This window comes from Neodiprion virginianus, chromosome 5 (assembly GCF_021901495.1).
Source record: "Neodiprion virginianus isolate iyNeoVirg1 chromosome 5, iyNeoVirg1.1, whole genome shotgun sequence".
Classification (NCBI taxonomy): domain Eukaryota; kingdom Metazoa; phylum Arthropoda; class Insecta; order Hymenoptera; family Diprionidae; genus Neodiprion; species Neodiprion virginianus.
The window spans coordinates 27,819,508-27,832,816 of NC_060881.1; the positions used below are offsets into that span (position 1 = coordinate 27,819,508).

Consider the following 13,309-nt stretch of genomic DNA (forward strand, 5'->3'; position numbering starts at 1 on the left):
CCGTTAATGTAAAAAAATCATTTCTTACGGCATTTTAAACTAGATAGAGCAACGCATTATTTCTAAGCAATTAACAGGAATGAATTATATAATTACTTTGTATTTGTATTAAATTATTATCACTATTTTTTATATAAATACAATTATTTTGGCAAGAGAGAAAGATATTTTCTGAATTCAGGTAATACACAGTCTTTCGGATTGAGCTGTTTTTCAGCCGTCAAATGATCACTGAGATATTGCGGTAAAAAACAAAGTATTCCCTTGCTTGCCATCATCGCCCAGTCCACTGGCTGGTCTATCTGCTTAACTTGTATAAAACAGTGAGTTATTTTCTTAGACTTCGGACTCGTGTTGTAAGGCGGTCTGAAATCGAAAGCATAAATACATAGTGACTATTACTGTTTTCCTGTTCAGTGTTTAAGCTAAAATATTCAATCATGATTCTGAGGTGAATAGTATACGTATGATCAAAACCATCAACTTTACCTGGCTTCGACAACTGTTCCCCCACCAGCACAAATTAGTCTTTGAAACTGCTGGCATCTCTCCTTTGGTCCTATGAGCAGAGCAACCATGTCACGAAAAGCACCGCCTGGATTTGTTGTCAATTTTAGCCTCCATCTGTGGGCAGCAGCTGCGATTTGGCTTTCGGTGTCGGTAGTAGGGTTTGGAATAATATTTTCACTCTTAGGATTACCCCACTCGTATTTTTCTTCCTTTCAACAAAAATACACGGGTAAAAGCCATAGAAGTAGATACGCCGTTCAATTAAATTTTGATTAAAAAATGAAAATAAACCATCTAAATAATTGGCACATGATTTTTGTGATCTTTGTAAATTGGTAATGGTTATTTTTCACAGCAAACTTACATCGAGAAACATTCCTGCTTCTTCGGAATCTCTTAAGTAGTAACAGTGGAGTACCCATTTTCCTGCGGCTATACTTGCAAGGAGTTTTTCATTCCGTGCAGGCTTCATGCACAGCAGGTGAGTTGCCGACATGTCATAGTTTGGTTCCTTTGAAAAATCACCACCTAATTCTACTATTACTTTTTCGTAATCACCTCGATCCTGTCATCAAATAGTTTTTCATTAATTTTCTATCTTGCCAATTAATTTCTTTCAAGGTGTGTGCAAGAACCTTCTAACTGTTTATCTAACCTTTATTCCAGAGAGCATAAATTTGGGTTTACTCCGGATTTCCTTGCCCACGTCTGTCAGAACAGTTGTGTCTGGTGCATTCTCTACATCTTCATGTTCGACATCTTCAGGTATGGTAGACTACATGTTGGAAGGCATTTTATATAAAATGGTTCAGTTAACAGAATTTCAATACAACTATGAAATTAAAATCTCTATTTACAGTTAGTTTACCTTTCGACGTAGCACTGTATGGACTGGAGCCTCCCAACCAACAGTATCAGGCTGTGAATCTTTAACAGGGCCTGAAAGAATTGATCGATTACAGATTCTTTTGTTTGCACGATAACAAAGAAGATTCGTGTTTTCAGTTTCTTTCAATGAGCTTATATGGATTCATTTTTTTCGCACAAATCTGGGGTTGAAAATATTTGTGTGAAAAACAAAACTCAAACATATTTTTACAGGTGAAAAATCATTGTATCAAAAATTATCAATAATCAAAATCAATTAGTGGTAATACTTCAAACCTACACTTTGTTATATGATCGACAGGTTCAGAATCATATATAGGTTGTTTTGCAGAATCAGAAGATGAGGAGGGTCTAGACTCTGGGGTTGAGGCTTGGAGAACTTGATCAAGTTGAGCAAGTTGTCTGTAAAAAAATAATATTTTTCCAACTGACAATAGATATGAAAAAAAGTATGTGTGTCAGCTTCGACGCACGACTGGAGTTTACTCCTTACGAATGATAATTATGATATATATCGAATAGAGAAAGAGGGTAAATGAACGCATCTTCCAAAATGATAAGAGAAACAAACATATATCTGTAATTATTCGGATTATTTATATTACTTCAATAAAAGTGTAGTACATAAAAATACACGTATCAATGCATAGAAGTACAAGAAAACTTTAAAATCAAAACATTAAAAGTTGATGGTTAGGTTGCTGTTTGTGTACGTTGTATCGATACAATAAATGCTACTATATGTATTTATTATACAGCATGCATACCCTGTACTCGGCAGCAGTATACAAGTTGCGGCAGAACTTCGTAATACGCAGGCACACAACACACACGTACAAACATATGCACACATTCAACTCTCAGACCAGAGGTAATGAACTATACAGTGAGACTACGAAGCACCGCACAAAGAGGAGACCCCGAATAAAGGATACGCTGTGTAATGTATACCATCTCATTCTTTTGCACGTCCAATCCTACAGATATATATGTTTGTCTCTTTCTACTTAACGTCTCAAGTTTTCGTGTTACACTTGATTTTACTCCTCATATAATTTCCGTACGGGGCCCCATAACTCAAATCGTTTCTTAACGAGTAAACTCCAAAAAAACTATAATGACCATTTCAGTACCAGAGGAAGATTACTTACAAATTTATTTGATCTGTTTTCGTAGGACTATTCTCATCATCGAAGGCCAATACTTTTTTTATAGGTGTATTAGTGGACAGCGGTGAATCGCTTGCGTGGTTCCCCTCGACTGGGTTTGGAACATCTTCTGATACATTCGCAGCTTCATCCTGATCTGCTGCACGATTCTACCCATTTTAAAATCAACAAAAAATATTTCACAAATAAACCCTGCTGTGTACAAATACTCATGCGTGCAAGCAACTTACTTGATCTTTCTGACGTACAAATGGTTTTTTCAATTCCTCCCATAATTGTTTTTTCAGTTCTGAAAGTGGCTGTTGAAAAAAGAAGTATATTATTTTCTCGTGAATAATAACTTCAATCGTTCATTTCTAACAAGTAACTCACGGTACTAGGTCGTCGACGTTTCAACGGTGGTTCCGGCACAAACATATCAGGCAAGTCCTCGGCCCACTTTAGCCACCTTTTCCTCGTTGCTGGAGATGGATTTGGTTTGAAACACTGTCCATACGGTGTGTCTGGGGTGGATACATGAAATGGGGATGGTGGAGTTTTGTAATCGCCAAGACTGAGCCTCTTGTTTATGGGTGTAATCTCAGAAGAAGAACAGGAACTCTACAAATATAAATCAATATGAAAAAAAAATCGTTAAAAATTGAATTAACGAAGAAAATAATGTTCGAATGAAAAGATATGACTGACAAATTTTTTCAGCAATTAATTCACATTTTTAGATACTTTAATCAGAAGTACTCCAATGTACTACGATATTATAAAACAAACTTAAGAGACGTTTAAATTCTAACTAAAATCAACTTACCTGGAGAGATGGTAAATTGCGTTTTGGAGTTATAATTTGTCTTATATTTGGATTCGAAGGCGGTCCCATTTCGCCAATGACTGGATCTATTTGATTTGGTGTTCCCGTTTTCGGATCCTCGGGTCTGTCGTCAGCTGTAGATTTTTGGATGAATAAGTGTTAATATAATTATCATGTTTTATAGACAAAGTTGAAGTTAGTAACGTTAACATAATGAAACATCAGAGAAAAGTTCGTTATTTTGCAATTTTAGAATAACTTTCAAGAAGCTGGCTTTTCAAGTTATGAGTATGTTTTGTTTATAATGGTTTACTAAATCCCAGAAAATTCTAAAGATGTGAAGGAATGATGTTTTTTAAAGATGCATCGTTACAGTAGCGTTACTAACTTCAACCTCATTTTTATACTTATTAATGTTATCTGTAAGCACCTATAATCGTTTCGCCAACAAGATACGGGGTTTCATCTACCCAGCGCTCTTGAGCTAGACAAGCTAAAAGCCAATCAGCAGTTACAGCAGGAAGTTTCCATTTAACTGCTGCATTGTATTTACTTCCTTCTGGTGTTGGACAGACCAGATGTGTACATCCATATGTGTTTCTGTTCAAGTAAGTTTTACGGGCAAATGTATCTTGATACCTGAAAACCAATAAATATTCTTAAAATCTGTAGGTAATTGATAATCTTCAAGAAAATCAGTACACGATTGTGCCAAGTTTCATGAAATCATTGTATTCCATACAATATTTTCTCATCAGAGCCAAGAAAATTCTCGCTATGCAACGAATATTAACAATTATTTACGTTACGTTACCTCGCACCAAGCGCTTCGGCTACATTTGATAAAAATGTTCTCTCCTTTCCCGTGTATGAGCTCATTGCAATGACACAGTTCGTCAACGGTGTAGCGTCTTTACTCAAAGAAATTGGCTTGTAATAATACTTGATCTCAACTACTGCCTCCAAGTCTATACAATCTTCCTAGAAAAAGAATCAGATGAATTATCTCTGTAGGGACATATAGTGAGCCTTGGTAATTTTTATACTCACGATGAATAAATCTGTAACTATTTCATTCACTGTATGTTTTAGCGGAGCGCCAAATAATGGTACGACACCGTAATCAGGGATTCCTTTGTAGGAATTTGGGACTACTTTTCCTCCCAGTGTAGTTATGCTAGACGATAGCTCAGTTTCTTCTTGATCTTCAAATCCAGTTAAAATAAAAGTTAAACCTGTTGAAGTTGATCATTGTGTTATTTAAACGGGTATTTAATACACCGCATTTTTCGTATATACGTATACAAAATTCTGGTTATTTATAAGACAATACGAACTGTTAAATGTGGTTAAAGACTGAATTTTACCTTCCAGAATTCGGACATTTGTTTCAGATGGTTGTGTTATGGGTATTGTGGAGTCATCGCTTAATTCTGAAACGTGTGGTTCACCTGTGTGACAATTACCGTTGGTGACAGTTTTTGCATCACTGTTTTTGTCGCTTTTTAGTGTCGAATCATTCTGTTGTTGTACAAGTTCTTTGAGCGATTTATTGGCTACACCTGTGAATATTAAAACATGCATTGTTATTGAATGCTATGCTGTATGGCAAATTGCAATTTAAGCACCATATCACAAATTTTATTATTCGTGATTATGAAAATTTTTTAAGGTTGCATTTACTTACTAGATGCATTCGACCTCAGATATTCTTGAATAAGATCAGGCTCTTCAGTTTCTTTCACTTGATTCATTTCCTTGTCAATATTGAACACTGGTACTGGTGGTTTCCTGGGTTTTTGGAGTAATTGTAAATTCTAATGACAAAAAATAACGTAGTTATCACGATGAAAGAATTAAATACGATCGAGTACGATATTTCGAACCTTTTTACTAAGCGGAGATGGTGGTTCCATTTTTTTCTCATGGGATACGTCTTCGCTTAACTCATACTTGAAGTCTTCTTCTGCAGCAGTGCTTTTTATTTTCATACTTTCTTCCAACCAATCTATTGTTAGAAAATACGGACTGTAAAGGAAACGTGTATTAAATGTTTATGTCTTTCATGCGTTGATCAGATTTACTCAATTATTGATATGTTATTTGAATTGACGTTTACCTCAGTCCCATTGATTTCATTGATTTTATTTCAGGCAATGCTTTGCCTGGTTCTCCAACAATAACATGAGTCACAGCATCCGATATGTCGTCTAATCGTGTTGCACTTCCTACATTTAATATGCGGTTCAGCTTTTCTCTGTGATCCAACGGAAATCCGGTCAGATAGATCTGCAAATACATAAATTCGTACGAAATAAATATGTCAAATATTCGAGTTATTTACGGTGAATCTCGTTCATTGCAAGGTCTGGTGACTTACATTGCAACCATCTAAAAATGATCCTGCCATTTTTGCCTGGTGAATATTAAGTCTGGCCAGCACTTCCACATAAGCAGCTAAAACGTAATTATATAGAAAGCGATAATTAACAAATATTTAAACTGGAATTTTGTATATCAACGATTCAGTCAAATCCTGAAAATACGTGTGTACACATTATATTGACAATCAAATCTCGTCATGTCAAGTTGAAGTAATTTTAAAATCACCGTATCAATATTATCTATAAATTTTCCCTACACTAAACTACACATTAAAAAAAAAAACCTCTGTTTTCCAGCGGTGATCGCTCCTGAATTGTACTGGACATTGTTGTCATCATAGTTTCATTGACAAAACCATTTTGATTCGAATCTCCCGGTATGGTACTTATAGTGGAAAAGTTTAATGTTGCATTAACTGCAACAGAAAGGAGATTTTATTGCCATTTCATTATTTCAATATCTTAAATATTATTACGAATATTCTAAACTTCATTTCACGATAGAATTTCAACAGACCATTAGATTTCTCAGGCGTTGAACATTTTTTTGTAGTTTTTACTAAGTAGTCTGAGAACGGCAGGGCATAACCGTGCTTCACACTGTGATGAACCCATTGGGGTGTAACGCAGGCAATGTTATTTTGCAATGCATACTTAAGCTTTTCACTGAGCACTGAATCTTCTGGGGCTACAACGATCTTTACTTTGGCACCATCTAAAGCTCCCATAAATATCTGAAAATTAACATGATACTCAGTTATGATTAAATTTAATTTACAGGCAATAAAAGACTTCCAGTGTCAATGTTACAGAGAAAAAGCAAAGTAATAGAAAGCAGTTAGTAAACGTAAGCAGTAATTCATGCCAATAGTACATCTCTAGACTACAAATCATACACACTAAATTAATAAACGCAGTTGAAAACTGTTTTAAATTATTTATGTAAAATATTAGCTTTTTGTCTCATTGAAAAAATGGACAGAGTTAAAATGGGACTAAACATCAGCATGCACATAAATATACTTTGTATTAAATGAACTATATATGTAATATTTGTCACAAGTCAAACTTCTGTTTATAAACAAATTCAACTTACAGCAAAATTGCATACTGGGTACAGTTTCCCTAGTTTCCTTGCGTTTCCATTATCTAACCGAAAAGTAAGGATATGTACACTCTGTATGTAATTTTTGAATAAGTCTGATTCACCATTGGTTAGCGCATTCAAAATTAAGATTACTTATTTCAATAACGGGATCCAAAAAAGTTAATAAAGTAAACTTTTCGAGAAGATAGTAGAAAATAGTCAATGATGAGGAAAAAAAAAAATAATAGTTGAAAAAGTAGATCGCTCAAAGCTCTGGGCAATGAGAAACATCACTCATTGGATGTTAATACTTACACCACCATTATCAGTGATCAATTGTTTAATCTCTTTTTTTCGCTTAGATAAATTGGTTGAGGTAACAACTAGATTCATGAAGACAGGGCACTTGTATTCGTCAAATCTACTGCTCGTAGCCCGTATATTTTCCACAAGACTTGCTTCCCATACTGCTGTTACCCAATTCTCGGTCATGACTGGTATTTTTTGTTCAACAGCTTTCTAGAAAAGTATAAATGATATCGAAAATTGCTACAATTCGTGTTTGTAAGAGTCGTTGTTAATGTTTTTAGCCATATATAAATATACAGACCTCGTACTTCTCAGACATCACGAAATTTGCAATCAAATGTGTGACACTGTTTCGCAATTGTCGCGAATAAACACCCCCCATGTATTCTACCTTCCTTCCTATATTTTCCTGAAAACAAAAAAATCAGACTCAGAATAATCGATGATTGAATTACCTTTTGTCAACTGTGAGTATATATATGTTTAAATGTCTTTGTTTGCTTAGGAGCACACAGGAGACAATATTTACGCAAAAAATTATCTGTTTTTCTATAAAACACAAAACGATCAGTAAAACTTGAACAATAATTTTCACTGAAGGCAATACAATAAAGAACCCTTGTAATTTTTAAATGATCGCAATATAACAATTGCTATTTCATCGGAACAGGACAGTATCATACAAGCATCACAGTTGTTTGCATACCAACTTGCAATTGCCTCTATAATTTGAAAATAATTCGTAGATGATATGTACTTTTGCCTCTGAAGTGAGACCAGACACACTGACAACCAGGCCTCTCATTGCAGTTGTGAATACTGGGCTGGTTCCTTCGGGAATTGGTTCCCCGGTCATGAAACAGCTCAGTAAACATCGCGGTCCAACTATTCTGCTAAAACATAATGAACCATCAGTTGTTACTAGCAGCTTACGTAATTTTTCAACCGAGTTTTCATCGAGCTTTGAAATTTATGTGCTGATTTATTATGATGAGTGAAATGAGTTTGTTTGAAGGAAATATTGTATAATGTAAGAAATTCATAACATGCAGCTTCAATTTTCTGATTAGAAATGTAAATGGTATGAATACTGTAAATGTTGCTACAATCAACAGCTGTATTAAATTCTTACGAGCATTTAAATTTTTTCAAATGTGCGAACGTTGACCCCTCAAATTCTTCCAATACAAACACGTCCTTCTTTCCTGGTGCTAAGTTGTCGCATAAATTCTCTTTTATCCATTTTGGCGATAATTCGTGTTCGTCGCAGCTCTATAAAATAAAAGTGTGATCAGAAAAAACTTGGAGCATAAAATTTTACCGTGCATATGATTATACTTTGTAGTTTATCCTGTGAAATCAATTATTTGCACTATTTGCAGAAAATCAAATCTTCAGAATCACAAATTGCATTGAACTGCAGTAGGTGATTTATGGTTGAATGTCAGCAAATACCCATGAAATTTTTAGTATGGTTAAACAGATATACTTACATTAAATGCATGCCACATGTCGCTTGAGGAATCGTTCTCATCTTTCTGATCTCTCGTTATGACAAAATATATGTTCAAATCGGAGTCCACCTGACTTCCTTCGCTGGTCATTCTGTATTTCATAAATCCAAATCAACTGTAATGTAATGAGAATTTGATCTAAATTGAATTTCTGCTCTAAATTGGCATATAGTTAAATCTGCCATTGACAATAATTACTTTGTACTAAACATGGGTTGACCATAAAATACAGAGTGTCATGCCTTATTACAGAAAGTGGAATTGAAGGTAAGAAATGTGTTACAAAAGATTTGAAAAACAAAGAGTTCTTACCTTTAAAATTTTAGATCCGAGTACTTGTAAGTCATAAATTATTATTGACAAGTTACTGGAAACTTATACTTGTGTCTTTGATGTATTGAAAAAATTACCCAAGTTCCAGTTCTCGTGTAATAAACTTATGATAACTCGAATTGAAAATGGTCCGGCGTTTGTAATTTTGAACGTAGAAAAGGCTGCAGAATAGGTTATATTCCTAAAACTACAACGATTCTCAAACTCCAGATAAAAATATGATAAATAACAATTATTGTGATGTAGAGCGATGGCTAAATCATAATAGACAAACATCTATACTCTTGATCTGCCGTCAAGTCAAGTCATTTCATAATGACAATCTCTGTGCCAACCCGGTGAATAATTAAAAAACCGGGATAAACTAACTGCCAATTGGTATAACTAGTATACGGCATTTCCCGCGTCCCGGTCGCTGCTTTACGATATTTTACGATGTTTCACGACGGTTGTGTCAGGAGAGTATTTTCATTCGTGAAATGGATAGTGTAAAATGGAGTCGCAATACGCATGCGCGTGACTAATGTTTTTTGATTTTGTAATAATTTTTGGTCGTGGTCACTGATCTCTATATAACACAGATCAGTGCCTGAACTCGACAGCACAAATGAGATAAAAGATTGTTGACAGCACTGGGAGCTAATTTCGGAACGCACCCATGGAAAATGGGAAAAGTGTCCTAGGAAAACCATACTTCCAGAACGCTCTCGGTATTAGATTTCAGAACGGAATCGGAACAATTTTCTAACAGTCTCATATGAAGCGTTGGCTAAAAAATTAAAAGACGCTTACCCCTTTCATACTTAGTCTAGAAACGTTTACAATCGTTTCTAAAAGGATTGTTAGCAAATTTCTGTGAGCAGTACTCGGCGGGTAAGTGTGCCTGGGGCCATAAGGAGCCATATTAGCGATCGATTTTTTACCGGTGAAAGTTAACACGCAATTCGCAAGCACTCAAAATCCTTTTAACGTAACTGCTTTAACAGCTTTACTCAACGCATAAAGCAATGAATTAGTCGAATTTAACTAATGATATCGCTTTGTGTTAAGGCGTGACTGAAAATCTTGATAAGTCTATGGGGAATACACAACTTCTCGCGCCGTGGAAAAAACCGGGGGAATCCCATCAGTCTTACGACACTTGATCACATCATTGCAGAGTGGCGGTATAGGAGGGAAACGAGAAGCCTGGCCAATTGTGAGCCCGCGTCTTTGCTCATTCCACGCTTAGTTCTTATCGTAGTACTCGTAAACGATATTTTCTGTCCTACAAGAAGGTGGTAGAATAGCGAAATAACTATTTAAAAGTAGTGATTGTTCTTTTAATATTGTGGCATTGTTTATTTCAATTAAAAAAAAATCAGTGAACGTACTAGAAACAGCACCAGCATTGAAGAAATAGCCACAAAGTCACTGACGAAGACAAAGGAACATGGCATCTGCGTACACGTCTGCGGACGATCAATTGGAAGATCCTCTCGATTTTGAGACTCCGGAGATTGAGATCAAGTTAACGGAAATGAAGACAGCACGATATTTTACGATAACAACCGACAGCTACATATCGTTGTGCTCTCGCGTTTACACTGCACTGTGCGCTGAAAACCCAGAATTTTCTGCCAATTTCTCAGAATCAGTTTTTCAATATTATGCTGTCATTCATCTGTGGATGCGGTTTGCAGCGGTTCTTCCTAATTCGATGCAGAGGACATCACATCAGTTTCTGGCTGAAATGTACAAGCTAAACAACGAATCATGGCACGTACCCAAGCCATTGCTAACATATTTGAAGGGAATTGGAAATTTTCGTGATGTTGACAATTGCGAGAGACAGTTTCACTTGCCAGTATTACCAACCGATGAATCCATCGGTGGAGTCAAATACACATTTGGAAAAATAAACGCCAATACACATCACTTTTATGAAGCTTTTCCAGCCCCTGGAATTGCGGCTCTGCGCATACAGGCTGATATTAAGTACACAGAAAATTTTTGTAATGAAAATTTATTTTGGGATTTACCTGATGATCTTCGTCCGGATGTAATAGATTCTCGTGTAAAATCTTGTAATCCAACTAAAAACCTTTTGGGTTGGGCTCCTGCACAAGAACTGACCTCTAAACAATTGGACCTATGTCAATGGCCGGATATGAATGAATTTCTAAGCAACAAGGTTTCAACTTTAAGCTCGCATACCCTTAAGCTGTTACGATCAATTTCTAATTACCTGTGCCCTAAAAAAGAGGAAGATGATAGTGATTGTTCGCTGTGCCAAACTTTCGATACTCTTCCTCAGAATGGCTCACTAGTTCAGGGAACATTTGTTGAAAAACATGATAAATTCGTCAAATTCGATAGGTCTGCCATGTATTGCGATGGAAATATATCCTTACGTTCCCAGTTTATGCTGAATGATGATTTGGCTAAGGGTGCAATAATTTCGGGATATCGGATGATTAAAGATTCAATCGGTGATAGACATTGTTGGTCTTGCTATGATTATGACGAGTACACAAATGTTCCCGTTAATTGGATTCGTTCTCGAAACATGGTCCACACGTTTGACTCCACTGAAAAATTTTATGAGATAAGATATATCAGCGCATGTATCTCGAAGAGAATTTTGCAAAATGTATGCATCCTAAACAGCATGATCAACAATAGCACATGGAGCATATACGAATAGAAAAGGAAAACAAAACAGAATATTTCTGTGACATACTTACACAAATGTTTTTCTTTGCATCTTATAAGTTTTTTTGTCATATTTCATATATGTGCATTCATGTTTTTGTTCTGTTTCTATTTTTGTTACGTAACATAGTCTTTGTTAATGCAAGAATTAAATTTTTATTGAAATTTTCAAGGTGCGTACAAGTTGACGCATGGAGAAGAAAAGACCTTTTATATGAATAATGACATGCCAGTTGCTTCTGTATCCATTGAGTATCTAATTTCTGAAAGACAGCTGTCTAGGTAAACTTGATGCAGTTTCGCTAAGTGAATTTATGCGTACCTTGTTAATTATTTATTATTATTATTTTTCTATCCTTCTTGTAATATTTTCATTTCTATCATTGTATTATTTTTTAGGGATTGACTATTTGAAAAAGCAAGTAGGATTGTCATACTGAAGTCAATGAAATGAGGATACTACCTGTTTGTATGTGTTTCTAATGGCGAAAAATTTTTGTTTGAAAAAAAGTAATTAATAAATACTTTGACCGTCCTGAAAATTACTACAATAAATCAGAACTACATTGTGTCATCAGATGCCTCATTAGTTTAAGGAATGTTTCTTGAAAAACGTGATAAATTCTACAAATTCGATAGATCAACAATATACTGTGATGGAATTTCATCCATGCTCAACATACAGACTTAATCGAAAACTGACTACCAGTGCCTTAATTTCGGGATACCGGAAAGCTAAAGAATCAGTTGCAGATAGATATAATTGGTGTTGCTATATATGACTGCCAACTACAAACAAGTTCCGGAATCATGGATTCGTACTCGAAATTCTATTTACACGTTGGGCGATGTTGAAAGATTGAATGAAACGATGTATACTACAGCATCTGTTTCAAGCAGAATAACACAAAATGACTGCATTCTGAAGACTATGATAAAATCGAATGAGAAGTAGAATATTTGCCAGTAATAAGAGAGAAGAAAATGTATTTCTCAAGTACCATAATTATGCAATCGTACCATATATTTATCTCACGTACCCGTAGATGTATGTCGTGCCATAATGTGACCATTTCACAATTTATCCTATTCGTTAAATGGAAATAGTAACTAGTAGACTGGCGCACCAATTATTTGTTTCTTCTGGCTTTTTCAATGATTTTAATAAAAATTGAGTCGGTAATTACAGAAATCTGCAATGTCCCCACGTATCTCTCTCTCCCTGTCGAACTTCGGAAAACCGCACATAGAGCAATTCTATGCACGGTAAATTAGATTCCAGCTGACACGACGCATCAAGTATAAATTGTAGGTCTATGGTACAAATGCCTTACATTTTGTTTGGCGTGCTACGTAGCGGTAGCGAGATGAAACAATACATAACTAAAAATTGACGGCCGATGAATTCGTGGATCAGCATCGTGTCGTAGCCAGCATCACTGGAAATAACTTTCCGGGTATTTGAGACGGGGGACGGTCAAGGGATAGTGGCAACTCGGCGGCTAACGTTTAATCGAAGAAGTACAAAGGATTAATATAAAAAACAAAAGAACACGTGAACACGCATATCATATATCATAATGAACGGTTATCCAAAGCATTTAATTTCACCAGGA

At 35.5% G+C, this 13,309-nt stretch overlaps 2 protein-coding genes across 4 annotated transcripts; one reads left to right on the plus strand and one right to left on the minus strand.

Moving 5' to 3' along the window:
• Positions 1–141: 141 nt before the first annotated feature.
• LOC124306185 (DNA topoisomerase 2-binding protein 1) lies at positions 142–9,457 on the minus strand. Of its 3 annotated transcripts, none has more exons than XM_046766497.1 (26): positions 8,979–9,457; positions 8,646–8,757; positions 8,285–8,424; positions 7,910–8,045; positions 7,454–7,561; positions 7,159–7,362; positions 6,274–6,490; positions 6,041–6,172; positions 5,753–5,829; positions 5,492–5,661; positions 5,259–5,400; positions 5,060–5,189; positions 4,740–4,934; positions 4,423–4,607; positions 4,187–4,353; positions 3,803–4,011; positions 3,373–3,506; positions 2,940–3,167; positions 2,798–2,866; positions 2,550–2,716; positions 1,679–1,800; positions 1,379–1,449; positions 1,166–1,285; positions 875–1,075; positions 490–719; positions 142–366 (listed from the first exon to the last, which is right to left on the minus strand). In XM_046766497.1, the coding sequence occupies exons 2-26, from the start codon at positions 8,754–8,756 to the stop codon at positions 144–146; spliced, it is 3,888 nt and encodes a 1,295-aa protein (XP_046622453.1). In that variant the 5' UTR covers position 8,757; positions 8,979–9,457; the 3' UTR covers positions 142–143. The 3 variants fall into 3 exon arrangements, with proteins under 3 accessions (XP_046622453.1, XP_046622451.1, XP_046622450.1); XM_046766495.1 differs by having other exon boundaries at positions 7,910–8,042; positions 8,646–8,781; XM_046766494.1 differs by having other exon boundaries at positions 8,646–8,781.
• A 263-nt stretch (positions 9,458–9,720) lies between these two features.
• On the plus strand, positions 9,721–12,684 carry LOC124306187 (uncharacterized). Its single transcript, XM_046766503.1, has 2 exons — positions 9,721–9,872; positions 10,050–12,684. The coding sequence occupies exon 2, from the start codon at positions 10,432–10,434 to the stop codon at positions 11,683–11,685; it is 1,254 nt and encodes a 417-aa protein (XP_046622459.1). The 5' UTR covers positions 9,721–9,872; positions 10,050–10,431; the 3' UTR covers positions 11,686–12,684.
• The last annotated feature ends 625 nt before the right edge of the window (positions 12,685–13,309 follow it).

Excerpts from the sequence above, each read along its gene's own strand:
- LOC124306185 (XM_046766494.1), bottom strand. The coding sequence starts at position 8,768 with ATGAAATACAGAATGACCAGCGAAGGAAGTCAGGTGGACTCCGATTTG. Across the intron at positions 8,425-8,645 it reads ACATGTGGCATGCATTTAAT|AGCTGCGACGAACACGAATT; the intron begins GTAAGTATATCT and ends TTTATTTTATAG. Across the intron at positions 1,801-2,549 it reads AAAACAGATCAAATAAATTT|ACAACTTGCTCAACTTGATC; the intron begins GTAAGTAATCTT and ends ATTTTTTTACAG.
- LOC124306187 (XM_046766503.1), top strand. The coding sequence starts at position 10,432 with ATGGCATCTGCGTACACGTCTGCGGACGATCAATTGGAAGATCCTCTC.